The following is a 22,012-nucleotide window of genomic DNA, read 5'->3' as shown; positions in this document are numbered from 1 at the left end:
GCCCGGGGACGCGATGTCGCCGCCGCCGCCGCCGCCGCCGCCTCCTCGCCGGCCCGGGCTGCGCCGCTGGGGCTGAGCCACCGCCGGAGCCGCGAGCCGAGAGGCCGCCGGGCGCGCCCGCAGCGCGGGAGGATGGGCTGTGGCGGGAGCCGGGCCGATGCCATCGAGCCCCGCTACTACGAGAGCTGGACCCGGGAGACCGAGTCCACCTGGCTCACCTACACCGACTCGGACGCGCCGCCCAGCGCCGCCGCCACCGACAGCGGCCCCGAGGCGGGCGGCCCGCACGCGGGTGAGCGAGCCGGAGCGCGCCGGCCCCAGGCGCCGGGAGGCCGGGGCCGACAGGGAAGCGGGAGGGATGCGGGGCGCCGGGGGAGGGGGGGACGGGCGGGCAGCCAGCCAGAGATTTCTGTGCGGCAGGTGGGGGGCTGGGAGGTGGTGGTGAGGAGGACAGACCGACAGGACCTGCGTGCTGACAGACCCACGGACCCAGGCCCAGGGAGCGGGGGGAGGGGGGCAGCGCGAGCCCCTTGGAGAGGCTGAGCCCAGTCCCCGGGGCCACGGGGAACCCCGCGCTCTGCCTCCGCCCGCGCACACTCAGTGCGGGGACCGAAGCGTGGGGCTGGGAGGACACCCACCCGGCACGCACACCTGCGCGTCAGCCCACCCGCGCGCGGCGCGCCCCCCAGCCCCGCTCCCCGTGGACCCTCTCGGGCCGCGTCTGCCACCGCGGGCCGCCTGCCCCTCTCTGCCGTAATTTATAGACGAGGCGCCTGACCCAGATTGCCTGGGTGGAGTCTTCCTCGTCGCTTCCCCTTCGCTCCCGCAGGGCTTCGAAAACCAGAATCCCAGAACCCCCCCACCCCTCCGCTCGCCCCATCACTAGTTATGCACTTAAGCTGACTTCTCAAGCAGCTGTTCCAGAGCGAGGACTTCCCTCCCTACCCCTAGGTGCCTCGGTGCTTTATGTGGATTAGAACTATAAATTAAATACGCTTACCATTTCCCCTCCGGCAGAAATCTAATAGAAGGATCTGCAAAGAAGTTTCTGGTCCAGTCGCAGATCAGATTTTTTTTTTTTTTTTAAAGCAGACACTAATAATTGTAGAGTAGAGATGAACATTGACTCTTGCCAGAGACTGAACCTTTAGTCATCAATGTGTTGCTGTAAAAGGAAGAAAACCTCACTACTTATTAAATGAATGTTGTCAAAAGCCAGATCATTAGTGGCATAAAAATGTTTTAACTATTTACTGACTCCTTTAGGTTGTTGGCATTTTTGAATAATGAACTCTAAGATAGAAAATGAGGTTAATTTGAAGCATAATATCTATTGTAAGGAGGAAAAAATGTGAAATGCTCTTAAAAATTCAATAATACTAAACTCCTGCTTCCTACATAAGAGCTGCCACTTTAATCTTAAGAATCAGTCTCTCCATCTTTTAGGACCAGAACTGTCTCCTTTTTCCCATGAACTTCGTGATTCCCTTTTTTATTTTTATTTTACTTTTTAATGTTTATTTATTTTTGAGAGAGGTGGGGGGAAGGGCAGAGAGAGAGGGGAGAGGACAGAGGATCTGAAGCAGGATCCAAGAGCAGAGAGCCCGATGGGGGGTGGTTTGAACTCATGAACTATTAGATCATGACCTGAGCTGAAGTCAGACACTTAACCAACTGAGCCACCCAGGCACCCCCGGGATTCCCTTCTTTAAAAGGTAAGTACTGTGGGTACAAGACTTAAGGGCAGTATTTGTCTCTAATGTTTCTGACTCATTGTAACAATCATAATGGTTACTTTGTGTTGCTGGTGCTTTCAGCAAGTTTCCAAATGATGTGTTGGCTAAATTCAGGGTCAGAATGAGGATAAGACATAAACTTTCAGAGGGACCTGGTAAATGTTGGATTTAATAGCATTTCCCAAGGAGGAGTGGTACTTCTCAGCAGAGTCAAAGGCCAGAGTTGCACTCCAAGGAAGAATGGTTTTCAAAGATCTAGTGTGAAAAAGAACAAAGTACAGTTTCAGGGAATGGTTGCCTTGGTGACTGGGAGTATGTGGTACATGTGTGTGCATGTATATGGGTATGAGATGGTTATTATGGGATGGCTAAATATTCATTTCCAGTGCTTATTCCTTTATTAGTCTGCCATCCTGACTCATATCCCATTGTGCTTCATGAGATCAGGTCCCTGCAACAGGTGGGACCTAGGACAAGCAAGTTTATTTATGGTGCCTTGCCGAATGTGGGACAGCCTTGCCTGATGGTGGTCCTGAAGACCTCCATCATTCCAGGACAGGACCCTAAAATTGGCGAGACTCTTAAATGGGAAGGATCACTTCGATTCACTAGAAATTTCCATCAGCCTCAGGGGAAAGGGACGTTTCTGAAGATCAAGATGAAATCAAGGCTTCCTTTGCAGTGCATTGGCATTCCCTAGGGCCTTTAGAAAAGGGGCTTGTTTCCTGTGAATTTTTCTGACTGGAAACTGGGCATCTGTAGTCAGAGTGGGTCATCCAAGGAAGCTACAAATCTCCTAAGTTTCAGCCACCCTGGGAGATTAGCCAGGACCCTTTATTCTTTTCATCCTCCCTGCTCCCCCTGCCTCACCCACCCCCTGCCGGTGTTCCACCCATGAATTCAGTCCTAGGCTTCTGGAGGGCACCTTAATGCCCCACGGCAACTGTATTGTGATAGGAAGCCAGAGGGTACCATTTCCTGTTTCCATCAATCTTTGTCTGATGGGGGACAAAAGGAAAGACTGGATTTAAGACAGTCCAGATTGTAAAATCAGAAAAATGTCTTCATTACTAGCATTCCGGAGCTGAAAAGGGTCTCTGGAGGCTGGCTACCTATTCATGGTAGGATTCAATTAAATTGCCCCAGTTTGGACATTCTCTCAACCACTTCACCGCAATTATTTATCCCTTAGTCCTCAAGAGTCTTTTCTTTCTGTGCCCCTGGTCACTCTGCTTTAGCGTCAAGTTGAAGCCACCTTTCTTCTGGCCACCCCAACCTCAGGAGCCATGCGGGTGGGGAGTGGACTAATTCATCTTTATACCTCCGTGCTAGCACACTGTGGAGCACATGTGTGACCTCAGGCTGGGATATCACGCAGGTTTTCTGAATGAATAGGCACTTTGTCTAAAGGTACCCTGCATTCCTGTCAGCTCTTTCTAGATTCCCTCCTCCTTCTCTCTTCTTTCGGCCCTTGCTACTGAAGTTTGCCCACGTGGATCCATTTAACCTGGATTCTTCAAAGTGTCTTTGTCATCCCACAGCTGCTCTTTAAAACAGCACCCTATTCCATGGAAACACCCAGCCCAGTTCAAAGATTCCATTTCTTTCGTAGCACCCCTCCCCCCGCAACTCTACACCCACGTCTACTGAAAAGTCCCATTTAAGCATGTCTGCTTGTACATCTCACTTCAGTTTCTCTTAGTCTAATCCAGACTGAGGCCATATCACATGATAGTGTTCAATAAATATTTGTTGGATCGATTCTGCATTTTACTGCAGGAAGTGGCAGGTGGGGGGCGGGGGGGGGGGGCGGTTTCTGCCAGTCCTACGAAGGAAAGTTTCTTGCCTCCTCATTACTCAAAAAGTGGATCCAGAGCCTCTGGTTCCTATTTTTGGAGATCATCTCCAACAGCCAGCAAATTCAATTAGGTTTTTAGATTCTGCTATTAAGTAGCCTGGAATCGAAGACTTAGCCAAAACCACAGTATCTGATACCCATTGCTTCCCTGTGTCGCAGAAGCCTGTCTGTCTGTCACAGGAGGAAATTAAATTTATCTGACATGATTTAGTCTTTGTAAAATCAGTTTGCTGGATTCATTTTTACTTCTGTTGTCTGAGAGGGTCTCTCAGAAAGGGAGTCTCTGAGGTTGCCTTGCCCCAGCCTGCTCAGCCATTCCATACGTAACGTCCTAGATTTACCTCCATCTGATCATAAGTCCCTTAATTGCCCCTTTTTGTACTGTTAGGTATTTTCCTGGTTTCTCTAGGGAGTAAAACATTTCAAATGTCTCAAAAGCCCTTCTACTTTCCAGTTTTAAATTACTATAATACTATAATAATTTAAATTACTATAATAATTACTTTAGTAAATGCAAGTAATGGAGGATTACAAAATTAGAGACTCACAGCAAAACGGTTTACCTAAGTAAATTGATATACGTAAAATAAAGTGAAGAGCACTTAATGCTACCATCAGCTAATGTATATTGATGACTCACCAAGGGCCAGGTGCTGTACTCAGCAGCACTTAATGTAAATCATCTCACTTAATCCTAACGGCCAAGAAGAGGTAGGAACTGTGACCCTGTTTCTTTTACTAGCAAAGGCATGTGGCATAGAGTGTGTGAATGACCTTTCCCGGTCCAGTACTGGGATCCAGCTCTGCTGAATCCACAGCCCATGCTCCTAAATACCGCTTTCTTGATTAATGGGAGATTCACTGCAGACTCGTTGCTTTTCCAGTTGATGGGACTCAAAGTCTAGTGTGATCTCTGGATACTCTAGTCTGGTCTCAGCACAGTTTTCTTCTGCAGCGTCCTTGAGGATGGGGTATGTCTTCCCTGGGCAAGGAGGCCTCCCCATACTTTTGTGGAGCAGTTCCCCTTGCAAGAAACTCTTCCTGCTGCCTTGTAAGTTCTACCTGGTGAGCTCCAGGCCCTTGTAACCAAGTCTTGTACAGGCAACTCGCAATATTTGAAGAAACCTGTTGCATCTCCTGTCGCCACTGATTCTGCGGCCCCCAAACACATGCATATCCGTCAGTCATTTCTCAGACTTGTGGGGACCTGACCACATACCTCCAAAGACGTTGTCTGGCTTGTCAAAGTCCCTCCTGATATAAGAGACCCGTTGTTAGCTCCAAGCTTGTGGTGTTAGCTGAGCAGCGTGGGGCAACATGTGGACACTGAACCTCTCCTGATGCAGGTAAAATCAGGTTAGGATTTGTTTTCCTGCGGCTGTTGTTGCCTATTACCTTGATGACTCACATTAAACGTGTGATGAGTTAAAACCCTTAGGGCTTTCTTTCTAGTTAAATTTAAGTCCTGTGGCATCAGAGATGCCTGTGCTATATATCCAGCACCAACACCTGGAACAGAGACTGGAACATAGGTGGCACTCAGTAAATGCTTGCTGAATGAATGGTTTATTTCTCCCATAAATCCTGCATTCATACTATTGATTTCAGGAACCCAAAGTTGGGATTTTTAAATTTATTCCTATTAAAGTATATCTCGTTAGTTTCAGTTTAATGCTTAAATGTGGTGACCTTGATTCATCTTGATAGTGCCATTAAGACAGTATTCTAGGGGCATGGGGTGGCTCAATCAGTTGAGTGACTCTTGATTTCAGCTTAGGTCATGATCTTAGGGTTGGGGATCGAGGCCCACATGGGGCTCTGTTCTGACAGTGGAGTCTTCTTAAGATTCTGTTTCTTTCTCCCTCTGCCCCCCCCCCCCCCCCCCTGTGCACGCCCCCCCCCCCCCCCCCCCCGCTTTTCTCTCTCTCTCTCAAATAAATTTTTTTAAATTTTTTAATGTTTTATTATTTATTTTTGAGAGTGAGAGAGACAGAACACAAGTGGGAAAGGGACAGAGAGAGAGAGGGAGACACAGAATCCAAAGCAGGCTCCAGGCTCTGAGTTGTCAGCACAGAGCCCGACGTGGGGCTCAAACTCACCAACTGTGAGATCATAACCTGAGCCGAAGTCAGACTCCCAACCGACTGAGCCACCCAGGCACCCCTCTCTCAAATAAATTTTAAAAAGAAGACAGTATCTTAGGTCTTTGTTTCCCTGTGTTGACAGACGAAAGATAAAAGACATTTATTTGCTCTCTCATTCGTTCAATATACATTAGGCACAAAGTTGATTAAGATTTGTTCCTTGAACCATAAGAAATAATATAGTGGAGACAGACACAGAGGTCACACACTTCAGGGCAGCATGGTCCATACTGGAATAGCATGGGGGAAAGATGCTGGAGGAGTACAGGGGGCTGAGTAGTTCGATCTGGGTGTGTGGTGGGGGGTATACAGTGTGTGGACAGAGCCCTAAGGGAGTGTGCGTGGCAGACGAGGCAGGATTGTCCCTGCAGGCCTTCACCACCAGGGAGGTGAAGGGAGCTTACACTGCTTCCTCTGTCCAGAGCAGTACCAGTGGAGAGCCCATCTGGGGCTTTCTGATGGCTACGGCTCCTCCTTGCCCCCCAGCTCCCTCTGTCTACCTGTTGCACCTGTGGTTATATTATTAATTAAAAAAATTTTTTTTAATGTTCATTTATTTTTAAGAGAAAGAGACAGAGTGCAAGCAGGGGAGGAACAGAGAGAGAGAGGGAGACACAGAATCCGAAGCAGGTTCCAGGGTCTGAGCTGTCATCACAGAGCCCCAATGCGGGGCACGAACCCAGGAACCACGAGATCATGACCTGAGCTGAAGTCGGATGCTTATCGACTGAGCCATCCAGACGCCCCACTTGTGGTTATATTTTTGAATAATTTATTGATAAATGTCTGCCCCCTTAAGCATGACGAGCTTTATTAGGTAAGGGGTCTTTTTGCTGACCCTGGATCCCTGTGCCTAACACCGTGCCTGGCTATAGTAGGGCCTCAAGTGATCTCTCTTTAATGACTAAATCTCCTAAAATGACTGTGTGTTCATTTCTTTCTTCCGGTAGTACCCACAGATGATGTTTTCATTCCTTAGAAGTTCCATCCGCTCATCCTTCTTGGGTTCTCATCTACCTGATGAGTTGTATAGTAGGAAAACACACCCACCCTTTTCTGCCCCCTTTGCCAAACACTAGCCTCTTTGTTACAAGGGTTGTTTTGCAACAATTGCTACGAAAACAGGTGGGAGCAAAGGCAGGCTGTTCATAAAGTTTAGGAAGTCTCACGCGCCCTGTCTCTTGGGCAGAGTTATATACATCCTGCCACAGTTTCTCCAGGGACCTTGTCCAGCCCCGTGATGGCACCAGCCACACTGCATTGCTGGAGCTTACTCATGCCTCTGTCGCTCCAGTCAGCCTGTGAGCTCTGCCAGGTTGGGCACTGCGTGATTGGTGGTTGCATGCCTGGCTCTGACAGTGAATAAAATGAATAGTTGGATGAATGATCCAGCTAAGCAAATGAAGTTTTGTCTTCCATCCTCTTTCCTGAGTCTGATCTTAGATGATTTTGTCTTAGAAGTCAATTACTGAACTGTGTCTGTGTTAGATACTAGACAGTCAATTCTGACTCTAACCCGAGATGAATTTAAGGTTCCAGACGTGGGCCACACTTGGAGGAAGATAGTCCCCTCTCAGCTGGCAAGGAGTCTTTTCCTGGCTTATCCTGTAACTCAGCAGTCGACTCCTCAGGCTTAGACCACTTAGTGGTCCTGCCTTTGCATTGGGATCTATGTACCTGCAACACCTTCCTGCTGATAAGGCCTTTCTGTCCTTTAGTGCTGTTGGATGTCTGAGCCTGTTCGTGGCTGACGGTACCTGGACTTGCATCCCAGGAGCCTTTCTATATCAGCTTCTACCACTCTCAGAAGACCACTGACTTCTACTGCAAAATCCTATCCCTGCAGGGACTCCTACCGAGATTCTCTGGCTAGTCCGAACACCTCCTTGGCTTCCGTCTGGAGAGGAGGCTAGATGGGTGTATCCCCAGCCTACATTATGATCTAGTCCCTTCCAGCTTAGCTGCCGCCAACATTCACCTCCTTACATGCTCTCCTCCCTCTTTGCCCCCCAACCACCTCCATCTCTCTGTTATGGGCTCAACTATCTGTCCCCCAAATTTCTATGCTGAAGTCTGAACCCCCGGTATATCAAATGTGACCTTATATGGAGATAAGGTCTTTACAGAGGTTAAAGTGAGGTCATTAGGGGAGCCTGGGTGGCTCAGTTGGTTAAGCATCCAACTTTGGCTCAGGTCATGATCTCACGGTTTGTGAGTTCGAGCCTCACGTTGGGCTCTGTGCTGGCAGCTCAGAGCCTGGAGCCCGCTTTGGATTCTGTGTCTCCCTTTCTTTCTGCTCCTCCCCTGTTCACGCTCTGTCTCCCTCTCCTTCAAAAAAGTAAATAAACATTAAAAAAAAATTTAAAATGAGGTCATTAATATGGGCCCTAATCCAATGTGATTGATGTCCTTATACAAAGGGAAATTTGGACACACTGACACACAGGGAGAATAACATGTGAAGATAAAGGCAGAGGTTAGGGTGATGCTTCTATAAACCAAGGAACACCCAAAATTGCCAGCAAGCCACCAGGAGCTAGGAGAGAGGCGCGGAACAGATTCTCCCTCCCAGAAGGAGAAGGAAGCTTCCTGATCTCAGATTTCTAGTCTCAGACTTGTGAGACAATAAATTCCTGCTGCTTAAGCCACCAGTTTGTGGTACTTTCTTACAGCCGCCCTAGAAAACTAACATAAATGTATTGATGAGCTCTACCATTGTGAACACTTGGAAATAAGGAGAGAGAGGGTTTCTGTTGTCACTACCTCACTCTCCCTTCCGCGATTGGTCGATTGGGTCAATTACCTGGTCATTTAAATTCAAATAATTCCTGAGCATCTAACACACGTGAGAATTTTTCTTTGGGACGTTAGTTTACATAACTCTCTAAAATAACCTCCTAAACCATTGTCATCCCCATTTACCAGATGAGGAACCTGGGGGTTCAGTGAGGTTGAGCAAGGTCACCCACCGGGAAGTAGGAAAGCCCTCATCGGAATTCAGGGGTCCTATTTTTAAATCCAGGGCCGTGTCTGTTATGCCATAGCTGCTCAGCATGGATTTAGTATCCTCCTCCACCCCCTCTGCCTTGAGCTGTTTTGAAAAACTTCTTGGAGTGCCAGCCTCCTGCCAGCATTTACAAGGCTGAGGACACAAGTCCTTGAGGAGGGCTCCATTGCCCCCTCCCTGGGCTGAGCTCCCTGAGCAGGGCTGCAGAGAGGGCTCGGAAAAGCATCAGTCATCTGATGGGCTCCTTAAAGATGAACGGTCTTTGGGCAGAATAATATACATGTTTTCAGCTTTCAAATGCAATGGATATTCCTTAAGAAACTTCAGGAAGTACAGAGAAGCACACAAGGGAATAGCGCCTCCGTCAGCATCTGGGTTTCACCCTCAGGTCCTGTATCTGGGTTATGCAGGGCATCTTTGATCTTCTGTGTGGACTATGTTTAAAGTTTGGGGGTATAGGAACAATTCCTCAAATTTCTTGAAAGCTCAGAGGCCAAGAAAAAAAAAGTTGTTTTGTTTTTCTTTGTGTTCAGGAAAATATTTGGAGGTAGTGGCAGCCAAAGTCTAGTTTGAATGGAGAAAGAGGTGAGGGTGGGGAAGGCCATGGGTAAGTGAGGGGATTTTTCTCCCTTTTTTTCTTTTAGTACTAAGCACATACAGTTGAATTCAGGTAAATTACATACGAGGCAAATGCATACTGTGACTCCACTGTTTGCCATTTTCCTACATCCCTCTGCCATCCCCCACAATTGGCTCGGGCAGAGTTTTATTTTTTTTAATGTTTTATGATTTGCTTTTGAGAGTGAGAGAGACAGAGCACACGTGGGGGAGGAGCAGAGAGAGAGGGAGACACAGAATCGGAAGCAGGCTCCAGGCTCTGAGCTATCAACACAGAGCTCGATGTGGAGCTTGAACTCATGAACCGTGAGATCATGAGTCAGATGCTTAACCAACTGAACCACCCATGCGCCCCCCTTAGATTTTTTTTTTAATTTAGCTCCATCTTGTTTACAAATACTACCAATTTCTCCAAGATTCTGGGATTAGGTTGTCTGTTAGTCTTAATTTCGGGTGATTGTGAGTCTTGGTCTTTTTCTGTCTTCATAGGCATTTCAGTGGGCAGTTGGGCAAGATGGAGTGGGTAGCTCGTAGCCAGATGCCCTTCAGCCCCAAAGTCCAACCCAGAGCCTGTTGGCCTTCTCCTCTATGCCACTGCTCCAGCCTGTGATCCATTCTCACCCACGGGACTACCCAGCCTGATCTGCTGTCCATTGACCATTGCACATGCTTCCTCCTCTTCAGTGAGCCCACTTCTGACACCCGTCATGACCTCCAGTCCCTGGACCTTTCTGGGCTCTCTTCTCTATCATCATCTTCCTTCTTATTTTGCTTGAAGGTTATAGTTCACTGGTTAAGGAACTCGACTTTGACAGCAGATATTTACCAGCTTTGTGACCTTGAGCAAGTTTCTTAGCTTGTCCAGATTGCAGTTTCCACGTTAGGGTAGGAATCATTGTTGAATGAATGTGTTCACAAACGTGAAGTGTGAGGTCTTTCAGTGCTGCCATTCTCGTACCCAGGTCCTCCCACCTCTTCAGTATTGCCCTGGGCTCGCCATGCCAGTTTCAGACCTGGGGTTTGCTCTTCCCCTGTGCTCCTTACATGCCTGTTTCTGAGCTGCGTGGCATTGCTGGAGCAAGTCATAGGTACTGGTGATCACACCCAAGGGCCATTCATTCTCTAGAGCCTCAGTGTTCTTACCACTTCTTGGCAATTCTGTTAATTCCTTATTAACATGCTGTGACAGTCCCCGTGTGATAGCTCCTGACACAATCCTATTCTTTCCCTCTGAACAGTAAAAGAAAAAAAAAAAAAATCAAAGACTCGCTGCGAATTCTCCCGTCTTTCCCTCGAATCACCTGCTGTATGTCCTTCCGGGCACCTCAGTATTTTAAAACCATCTTTAGCCCCCTGCCCTCATCTCTGCCTGTTTGGATTCTAAAGTGCACTGACGAGGTTGTTCCTTGTCACTGTAGGTGAGGACATCACAGGCCATCCTGTTCTGCAGGGTGAAGGTCTACTGTGTGGTCCATCGGCCGTCCCTGAGTCCAGGCCACTATCCTGTTTTACTTGCACCTCAGCAATAGCCTGCTTCTGTTCTCGCCCTGGGCAAGTCATTATTCATGTTAGAGGGAGAAAAATCTTCCAAAAACATGTATCAGGTCTTGTCACTCACTTGTGAGTGACCGCTCTGGTAGCTTCCCAATCTGTCATATGTAGAATAAAACCCCACTCCTTTCCTCAGCTTCCATGCCCCCGTCCCAAACAGCTTCTCCAGCTTTGCCTACCCTTCTCTCTCTCTCTCTCTCTCTCTCTCTCTCTCTCTCTCTCTCTCTCTCTGTGTGTGTGTGTGTGTGCGTGTGTGTGTGTGTGTCTCACCGAGTTCCAGCCATGCTGGCTTCCTCTTTGTTCTTTGAACGCCCTCACTACTTTCCTGGGGCGCTTGCTGGAATGTGCCCCCCCCACCCCCTCTTTCCCTGGTTGACTCCACGTCACCCTTCAGCTCTCAGTTCAGATGTCACCTCCTCAGAGACACCAGCCTTCCTCAGTTACATCTGATTATTTGTTTCTTTTGATCACCAAGCCTGCCATTGTCTTGTTCATTTACTGTCTGTTTCTTCTTTACTCCGTCACTCCAGGAGGTAAAGGGACTGCAGATCACATTCACTGCTGTAGCCCAAGTACTTAGCACCCTGCCCAACACAGAGTGGGCACTTAATGAATATTTGTTGAAGGGAGCCCTCCTCATCTTTTGTGTCAGTAAGGAATTGCATGTGGTGGCGCAAATAGAATCCAGTTTAGCAAGGAGAGGCTTTATTTTTTGCCCTTCACAGAAGTCGCGGGCAGCTGCACTGCTCAGGAATGCCATCAAGGACCTGGGCTCTGTAAGTTTACTGCTTTGCCATCTGCGGTGTGTGTGGATTTCTTTCTCATAGTTGCCAGGGGTTGTAGCATCTTACTTTAGATAGGAAGAGGGGGGAAAACCAGAAAGGCATGCTCTACCTGAGTCTACTTCTTTTTATCTGAAAAATGACAGCTTTCCCAGAACCCAGTAAGTTTTGCTTGAGTCTCATTGGCCGGAACTGTGTTATTACCTGGCTGTCCCTGGCTGTAAGACAGTCTAGGAGATCGGGACTTTCAGTTGGGCATGTACACCCTAAAGATATATCATGATCCTTTTGGCAAAGAAAAAAAGGCGGGGAATGGATGTTGGGTAGGCTGCCTGCAGGGCAACTATACCTTTCATCCTAAGGCTACGTGAGAGAGGAGAGAAGATTAGAAGGAGAAAGGGGAGGAGGAAAGAAAGGAAGGGGAAAGGGGGAAAGGGGGAAAGGGAAGTGAGGAGGGGGAGGTCTGCTAGAAACTAAAGGAGCATAATACTGGTATTAAGATTTTGCCATACTGCTACTACAACTAATTGGTGTTTTTAGCATGTTTTACCATGTGCCAGATGAGTTCACAAAGGTTGATACTTGCTGAGAAAATCACATGTGCTAATAATGAACTAATTCTAGAGCTAATACAAGAACTTAAACTTAAAGCTTCCAGAATAGTCTTTTAACATCAAACTCTGTGTGGTGTACCTGAGATGTGCATTGGGCTTTCCTTTGTTTTCTGCTTCATTTTCCAGCAAAGTTAATGCCAGCCGGAAACTGATGTGCCAGCTGATGTTCAGTGGCACCAATTTCCAATCAGCGGGAACATTTGTGGAGGCTCGCTGTGCAGGGTCACACTGATGCTCAGGCTGGGGGCTTCTGTTAGAGAAGCAACAGATGGCCGGTTGGCTAATACAAAGACTTGACGGTAAATCCTGCAGAAATCTAGAAAACCCACCCCACTATTGTCTCCAGGGCTTGTGGACTTTAGGGCATGAGGAAACTGAAAGGATTTGAAGAAAACAGCAGGGCTGTTTGGGAAATTGGTCGTCATAACAACAGGGCACAGGCTACAGTGAAAGCGGCAATTGCCCGCACGCCCTTCATAAGGGGGGCGATTCAAGTTGAAGCACGAAACCAACACCTCATTAAATGACTACGTGCAAGGATTGCTTTTCAGGGACAGTCTTCGGAGCAGCCAAGCTCAGATTTGCTTGGCTGTGGTGATAAGTGATGTGTGTGCAAACACAAATGAACACAGCCACTGCCTCATGAGCATGACTCCCATTAAGTGCATGCCCAGCATGTGCCAGGCACTGCATATTTATTACCCAATTCTCTTATCCCTATTTTACAGATGGGAGAAGTCAGATTGGCGAGGGGACTTGCCCAAGGGCTTGAAGACTGTAAGTGGCCGAGTGAGGTTTGGAACCCAGCTCTGTCTCATCCTGAGCCCCGCGCTCTTCCTCTGGGCCAACCCCCTAACTGATCACTAGCTCTGGTCCTCATTGCCTTTCAGCTGGACATTTGCAACAGCCTTCTGACCTGTCCCCCGAGCCCCAGTCACTGCCACTCCTGTATCTTTCACATCATTGCCGGGTGAATATTCCCGAAGCATAACTGGGATCATTATGGAGTTATTCTCCTGCTCAGAGCCTTTCATGATTTTTCTTTGCCAAATGAGACTGCAAATGTCTTAGCCTGGCATTTAAGGCTTTCTCTTCAGCCTGGTCTTCCACCAGCTGTTTGCAGGTTCTCTACACTTATCACGACTCAGGGCTGCCTTTTGCCTGTAGCACCTTATCCTGTTGCCCCCCCCCCCCCCCGAAAGCCCCACAGCCCCTGTGTGCCTGCCTCAGTCGTGTGTTCCCTTCTAGTGCACACGCAGTGCACTTACTCTGTTTTGCATCTTCTTATTTATGGCTATGACCCCTGTCTGATGTCATACCGCATACTCTTCCAGACTGTCGGGAAATAGACTGAGATGGACTTTTACTGGGGAGAGCTTTAGGGAGGAACACCTGTGAGGGGTGAGGGAGGCGGGACTGGGCTAAGGGCGAACTTGAATTGCTGGGGGCTCTGGAGATATTGTAAGGAGAGGCGCTGTCACCCTATACCAGCCAAATATCAGCTGCAGTCTGCCCCTAGCAAGGGGAAGTGACCTTGGGTGGGGCCACTTCCTTCCACAGAGGGCAATTCCTCCAGAGGCGCTCAGCTGTGAGCCTTCAGTGGTCGCCTCTCCCGGCCGCTTGAGGATCTGGTGTCAGTCCTGCAGGGAGATCCTGGGAGGGACCACACTCCTTATTTCTCAGTTGGCTTCCCTGGTGGCTACACATCACATTTACTTGGGGAACATAAACAAAAGGCCCCACCCTGAGACTTCTTCTGAAAGCCAGCCGGTTTGACAAGTTCTCAGGGCAGAGTGAAATTCCCTTGGTCAACGTGGGGCCTAAGACTCTGCATTTCTAACAGGGGCCCAAGTGACGCTGATGCTGCTGGCCCATGGACCTCTCAGAGAAAAGCGGGTCCTAGATCACAGGTTGGCAAACCTTAGCTGTAAAGGGCTGAGTGGTAAACACTTTAGGCTTTGTGGGCCACGTGATCTTTGTTGCAGCTATTCGGCTTTGCTGGTTTTAGCACCAAAGCGGCCACGGGCAACACATAAATGAATGACCGTGGCTCTGTGGCAATGCCCATTCCTGTCCTAGGGGATTCCGAGGCTCAGCCAGCTTCAAGAGCCAGTGTCTTTAACCCTCAAGGCAGCGTGGAAGAGAGAAAAGGACTGGGCTTGCAGTAACTAGTTCCAGCCCTCAAATGCACCTCTAACTAGCTTAGCACATACTGAGCCCTTAAACAATGTCGGTGGAATGAGCAGATAAATGGGACTAAGTGCACTTCTTACCTTGAAGGCAATGTTTTAAGTATTTTATTTTTGAGAGAAAGGGCGTGAGTGGGGGGAGGGGCAGAGAGAGAGAGGAGAGAGAGAATCCCAAGCAGGCTCTGTGCTGTCTGCCCGCACAGAGCCCGAAGCGGAGCTCGCACTCACAAATCGTGAGATCATGACCTGAGCCGAAACCAAGAGTCGGACACTTACCTCACTGAGCCACGCAGGCTCCTCTTACCTTGAAGGCAGTTTTTGAAGGTTGTTAAATTATCTCTGATAACATTAGATCATTAAGATACTAGATATTTTATTATGCAAATCATGCTCTTGAGTCGAGTGGGGTCTGGGAAGCAGACCGTATCCTGGGGGAGTAAGGTGCCCGTTCTCTGGGGAGTTGCCCCTGCCTTGGGCTTCCAGGAACTGGGACTCTTCCATCCCTTCAGCACAGGTCACTGTTGGTTCAGTGTCGTGAGATGCCACCTCCAGGGATGCCTTTCCCAGCTGGCAATTCTTCTAAGAGAGTAGTGCTGCTTCCAGGAGGTGTGAGGAATAATCATCTCCCTGGGGTCTCTCTGAGCTTTACCTTCCTGTAGCTCTCCTTTTCCCTCACAGGCTGTGACGCAGGAGCTGGGAGTGTTTAAAAAGTCGCCACACGTCTGGTTGGTTGTGAGTCTGGGCAGCTGATGAATGGGCTGTTTTTCTGAATCAGGTGCTCCCTTGTAGAGACACGGGCTTCTAGACATTACATAAGGCTGCAGAAAACATCCAGTGAACTTAGAGAAAAAGGATCATTTAAATAGAAGCTGCCAAAAATGTTAACAAAGAGACCCAGGGAGAGTGTGTCCAACCCAGTTAGTTTTATTTTTTTCTTTTGCACAGGAATTCAAAATTCAAACACCGACTATTGTTGGAACCCCCGAATCCCACAGCCACAAGCAAAAAATCAGTGGGAAATGTAATAAAAACTTAAATAAGAAGGTGATTTAAAGATACGTGCCGTCTCACGTGCACACACACACACATACATAACACACAGACACACACAGACACACACACGCCTGCAATTATATCTTCAACTGAGCATTGTTCTCCCCAGCCATTGGTGTCCCCAGTGACACCCGAGGCTTGCAATTGCTCAGAACAATTCTGGAATCCCTTCGTTGTAGCCTCAGGCATTTTTTAAACACAATATTCAAACATATACAAAAGTTTAAGACCTTAACATGGCACACACATATTTCAAACATATATATACTTGAGAGAATGGTATAATGAGCTCCCACGTACCCATTACCCAGCTTCAACAATTCTTGGTGCATGGCAGATCTTGTTTCCTCTGTACTTCCATGCCCCTTCACCAGCTGGATTAGTGTGAAGCAGATTCCAGAAGTCATGTCACTTCATTCATAAATACTTTCATATGGATCTCCAAAATATAAGGACTCTTTAAAAAAAATTTTTTTTAACGTTTATTTATTTTTGAGACAGAGAGAGACAGAGCATGAACAGGGGAGGGGCAGAGAGAGAGGGAGACACAGAATCTGAAACAGGCTCCAGGCTCTGAGCTGTCAGCACAGAGCCCGACGCGGGGCTCAAACTCACGGACCGTGAGATCGTGACCTGAGCCGAAGTCGGACGCTTAACCGACCGAGCCACCCAGGTGCCCCTATAAGGACTCTTTTAAAAATGATATGTAAGTTTGGGCCATAGGAAATGGTCATTTCTTTAAGTCGAAATGGTGGAATATCGGCAATTTTATAGGCTTCGACCTTATAACCACAATACCATTATTACACCTAACAATTAATGAAAATTCCTTAATTCTCTAATTTAACCAAAACTCATTCATATTTAAATTTTGCCAATGGTCTCGTAAATGTTTTTTTGTCTACAACTGGTTTGTTTGAATCAGGGTACAAAAAATGCCCACCCTTTGTATTTCACTCATCTTTTTCTTAAATTTCCATCAATTTATAGGTTTCCCATTTCCTCCTTCCCCCTTTCAGTTTTTATTTGTTGAGGAAACGTATTTTTTTGTTCTGTTCCCCCCCCCCCCGCCTTTTTTTTTTTTTGGATTTTGCTGATTGCACGCCTATGGTGTTAACATGTATCCCCATATTCCCTGTAAACTAGTAATTAGAACTGCAGGCTTGGGGTGCCTGGGTGGCTCAGTTGATTGGGCGTCTGACTTCGGCTCGGGTCATGATCTCATGGCCCGTGAGTTCGAGCCCCGCATCGGGCTCTGTGCTGTCAGTTCGGAGCCAGGAGCCTGCTTCAGATTGTGTCTCGCTCTCTCTCTGCCCCTCCTCTGCTCATGCTCTGTCTCTATCAAAAAAATGAATAAACATTAAAAAAATTAAAAAAAAAACTGCAGGCTTGATGGGGTTCAGGGCCAGTTTTGGGGGGACAAGAATGCCTCCTAAGTGATGGTGTACTCTTCCTGCTATAACGCATCAGGAACGGCCCAGCATCTGGTAAGCTCTCATTGCTGTGAAGTCAAGACTAGCTGTGCCAACCTGATCCATCTATTATAAAGTATCTCATCAGCTTCCTGTTGCTGATAATCATTCCCTACATCTGTTATTTTACTAGGAATCACAAAAACGGTAATATTCGAACATTTCTTCAACATTTATTAGCTGGAATCCTTGTAATAAAGGAGAACTTTTCCTTATTGCCCATTCGGTTTCCCTGAAAAGGTGGCGTAAGTGCCTGTTTCTTTCCCTTCAATGATTGGTTTTCAGGGTGTTCCCTAGTTTCTTCAAAGGTAATCAACGAGTATTTTAAAAAATATCATTATGGATTTATGGGTTTTAGCATACGTGATGAGTTTTACTTCATAATATTTGTTATTATTTTGTGTGTGTGCTCAAATTGTCCTATCTTTGACTAGTGGGAGCCCCTCAGTTTGGTTCCTGACTTCTGCACTAGTCTTTAATGGTCCTTGCTCTGTAGCATGACTCCTTTTCGTAGGCTTAGCTTGTAGTTTGCCTATGCTAGCCTTACGATTAGCCATTTTTCAGAAGCCCTGGTTTCTTTCATTAAAATAGGATATTTAGAGACTCCAGCCTGGGTACCTGGGATGCTCATTGCTACTGGGTTGGTTGTTTATAAACTTTTTTTGTAGCCATAATTAGGGGGTGGTGTTTGTTTGTTTGTTTGTTTGTTTAATAGTTTCACGCCCAGCACAGAGCCCAGTGTGGGTCTTGAACTCATGACCTTGAGATCAAGGAGTTGGATGCTTAACCTGAGCCACCCAGGCACCCCGGAGCTAGGAGTTGCTTTCTTTTTTAAAGAGACAGTACAGAGTCACGTGGGTAGCTCAGTTGGCTAGGTGTACAATTGTCGATTTAGGCTCAGGTCTTCATCTCAGGGTCATGAGATTAAGCCCCATGCTGGGCACTGACTGTGCTGGGCGTGGAGCCTGCTTGGGATTCTCTCCCTCTCCCTCTGCCCCTCAGCCACCCACCTCTGTGCCCACATGCTCTCTCTCTCTCTCTCTAAAAAAAAAAAAAAAGAGAGAGAGACAGACAGACAGTATATTTATATTTATATTATTAATTCAAAATTTTTAATTGTAGTATTGTCCCTTAATTTTTATTTAGATGCTGAAATTTTTGGTTTCTAACAACATTATAAGTCCTTATTTACTTTGTCTTATAATGCATCTAACAATGTGGTTACTGAAAATATTGTAATATTTTTGTGGGAGTTTTTTTGTCCTTAAAATATATCCCAACGGGATGTACAGTTAGATTGCTATATTTTAAAGTCACTTGAAATAATTTCTTCTGTGTGGTTAAGCCATCACCTCGCTGTATAGGGTATGTATGTTTGTTTTATTTTGCTTTTGCAGTAGAGTTGCTTTTTTTCATTTCAGTTAAATTTTATGTTATATTTAGGTAGAGAATTTACATGGTTCCAATAACAAATCTACAAAACAAGTTACAATTAAGAAGCCTAAGCTAACTTTCATCTCTGCCCCCTTTACTCTGTTCCCTTTGTCTTCCTGTAGATACTCATTTTATTAGTTTTTTGGTTTATCTTCTCATTAAAAAAAAAAAAAAGGATATACACACATATATTCACATACTCTCCCTTTTAAGGGTGGGGGGTAGCATATGGTACCCTTCGTTCTGTACCTTGGCCTTTTAACATATTCCAGAGATCGCGTCAAAGCAGTGTATAGATAAATTCCTCATTCTTTTTATAACTACAATTGGGTGGTGTTCAATTGTGTGGACATGCCACAGTTTATTAAACCAGTCTCCTATTGATGGCCATTGGGATTGTTTCTAGGCTTTTGCTATACAAATAGTCCTATCCACGTGTGTTTTCATTTTTGCCAGTGTCCTCTTTGGATGGATTCTTAAAAGTGGGATGGCCAGGGCAAAGACTGAATGCAAGTGGAATTTTGCTCGATATTGCCAAATTTCCCTCCTCAGGCCTTGTACATTTTGCATTTTCACCATCAGTGTGTGAGAGTCCCAGCTTTTCCACACCCTTGCCAACACAGTATATTGTCAAGCTTAGGGGGCTCTGTCGCTTTAACAGGTAAGATATTGTAGCTCAGTTTTGCTGTGTATCTGTATGAATGAGGTTGCTTTTTACCTGATTATGGCCATGTTGCCTTTTTCCTCCTGTATACAATCTGTTCGTATCTCTAGGCCTGTTCTTTTGATCATATTTAGTAGTTGCAAATCTTCGTTCTTTGAAGATGACTGAGGGGTGCCTGGTGGCTCAGTCAGTTGAGCATCCAACTTCGGTTCAGGTCATGATTTCGCAGTTCGTGAGTTCAAGTCCCACGTCGGGCTCTTTGCTGACAGCACAGCGCCTGGAGCCTGCTTCAGATTGTGTCTCCCTCTCTCTCTGCCCCTCCCTGCTCACTCTCTCCCTCTCTCAAAAATAAATAAACTTAAAAAAAGTTTAAATGAAGATGACCGAGATATTTTGAAAAGCAAAAAAGTCCCTAACATTATTTGGTAAATAAAACTGTTGGGTTTTTGCCATCAGATGGAGCAGCTGGGGACTGACTGGGCATCTCTCTCTCCTAGTACAGTCCCAGAGCTTCTCCATATGGTCTTTCTGCATGGGCTACTTTGGGCTTCCTCACAGCATGGTGGCCTCAGGGCAGCTGGACTGTTTACATAACTGCTCTGAGCTCCAGCACAGTCCCAGCTAAACAGCAGAAGCTGCATTGCCTCTTATGACCTAGCCTTGGAATTGCACAGTATCACTTCTTCATTCTTTTGATTATGAGTGATTCACAAGCCTGCCTAGATTAAAAAGGAGGGAAGTAGATGAAAGGATGGCAACGTTCTCGAAAAAGCATGGCAGTTTTAAGAACTGTAAAGGGTCTGAGATTTTACATGACCGGTTAGCCTGTGACAGTTTCTTGGAAGCAAGTGAGACACGAGATTCCTGGGTCAGAAACAAAGGCACAGCACGGCTCACAAGTGTCAGCATGTTTGCATCAGATCCCCTTTCCCCAAGTCTCCCAGGGGCCATGCAGATGGGTCCAGGTGGATGCCTGCACACGCAGGAGACTGCATTACAGATTTCTGTGCCTGCAAATCTGCTGAAGCTCTTACTGCAAGGAACTGTCTTACAAATGCAGTCGGTTCTCCCTGCGAGCTCTCGGCAGCTTTCAGCACCGTTGATCTGGCTCATCTCCTCTGCCCACACCCTCCCCCTCAGTTTGGAAATTGGCTTTTCCCCTCGGTTTTACCACCCGCCACCACTGGTGACTTTCTCTTCTGCCTCTGATTATGTCTTCTCTGCCCCCTCCTCCTTTCTTGGCCGCCTCCTTTCTGGTTCCCCCTCACCTCACATGGGGTCATGACTCTTCACACCTTCAGTCAGCATGGTCTCATCCACTCCTCTGACTTCAGTTTTCCCCTGGTGGTGGCTCCATGATTCTCTCTCCTGACTTCAGATCCTCATTTCCAGCTGCTCATAAGACATCTGACTACAGTCAGCCAGGGACATCAACTTCAACTTGCCCCAGGCCCGATTGACCTCTTCTGCCACACATCTGCCCCTGCTACTGTGTATTCTCTTCTCAGTTCACCATGGGCCTCCTCCACCTGGCCAGGCGCAAGACTTCAGAGTTATTTCACGTTCACCCCCAACTCTCTCTCCCTCTCTCTCTTTCTCTCACATCTGACGTGGCATCAAATCCCATAGACTGTCTCTGAAATGTGTCTTCTTGTGGTGAATCATTTCTATCTTTCTGGCCCCAGGAATACTACCCTAGTTCAAGCCCCCAGTAATACTCACCTTCTGTTGTCTCCTGTTGACATTTCTGGGTGTGGAACATCTTGATGGCTAGGCAGGCATCCCCTCCTCTCTCATCACTCCGGCTTTCTCTCCCCAAACCCTAAGCTCAGTTTAATTTTATGCATTCCTCAGATAGAGAATCTCCTTCCCTTCCTTTCTTTCTTCAAATATTCTTCAGCATTGCAGTGTAGGGTGGACAGTGTTTTAAATATTGTCGCAGTACGGGGTGCCTGGGTGGCTCAGTTGGTTAAGCATCTGACTTCGGCTCGGGTCACGATCTCATGGTTCATGAGTTTGAACCCCACGTCAGGCTCCATGCTGACAGCTCAGCGCCTGGAGCCTGCTTCAGATTCTGTGTCTCCCTCTCTCTGCCTCTCTGCTTCTCTTACCCTGTCTCTCAAAAATAAATAAACAAACAAACAAAAAAATTAAATACTGTAGCAGTAAAGAAGACAGCCAAGACTCTGCTCTTGGAGCTTACGTTCAGGTTGGGGGTCATGGTGATGGGCAGAGAAGTAAATAAGCTAGGTAATTTTAGATTTTGGTCCTATGGACACAAACCAAGATAATTAAATAGAGAGTAAAAAGGGTGGAGGAATTAACAGATTGCGTGGTTAAGGAAGGCCTCTATGAGCAGTGGTATTTGGGCTAAACTGTGAGTGAAAAGCAGGGGTGGCCTTGTGACCATTAGGAGCCACAGTGCTTCAGGAAGAGCCACCAACAGTGCAAAGGCCCTGAGGCTGCAATGAGTTTGATGTGATTGAGGCACAGAATGAAGCCAAAGTGATTGGAGGGAACTGAGAGGGAGTGTGTGGTAGGAGAGGATCTGTGTAAGGGATGGAATATGTGGGGCCCGTGGATGATGGGCAGGAGTTTGGGTTTCATTCCAGTGGTGGTGGAAAGCAGAGCTAGGATTAGGTGCCCTTGCTGGAACTCGAAACCTCTTACTTAGTTCTGACCTTTCCTCTCGCTGGTTATTGCTCACACTCCTGCCTGACCACAGACGTGATCCTGCCACTGTCCTGCCCAAAAATGTTTTATGACCCCTGTTTCTTCCTGAACACGTGATGAAATTTTCAGCATGGCATTCTAGGCCCTTGGCCATCTGGCCTGAGCCTTCTGTCCCTACCAGTTCCATGCTCTTGAGTCCTTAACGTTTCCTAGGCCT

General features: G+C 47.1%; 1 protein-coding gene across 2 annotated transcripts in view; it reads left to right on the top strand.

The window, feature by feature from the left end:
- Positions 1–55: 55 nt before the first annotated feature.
- Positions 56–22,012, top strand: part of BAALC (BAALC binder of MAP3K1 and KLF4) — an 84,909-nt gene continuing 62,952 nt past the window's right edge. For both annotated transcript variants that reach the window (XM_049633563.1, XM_049633562.1), the window contains exon 1: positions 56–292. In XM_049633563.1, coding sequence (XP_049489520.1) covers positions 133–292 — 160 coding nt within the window. In that variant the 5' untranslated portion in view covers positions 56–132. The remainder of the gene's footprint in view (positions 293–22,012) is intronic.

Source organism: Panthera uncia, chromosome F2 (assembly GCF_023721935.1).
Source record: "Panthera uncia isolate 11264 chromosome F2, Puncia_PCG_1.0, whole genome shotgun sequence".
Classification (NCBI taxonomy): Eukaryota; Metazoa; Chordata; class Mammalia; order Carnivora; family Felidae; genus Panthera; species Panthera uncia.
The sequence above is the reverse complement of the archived record's forward strand: the minus strand, read 5'-3'. Positions and strand labels throughout refer to the sequence as shown.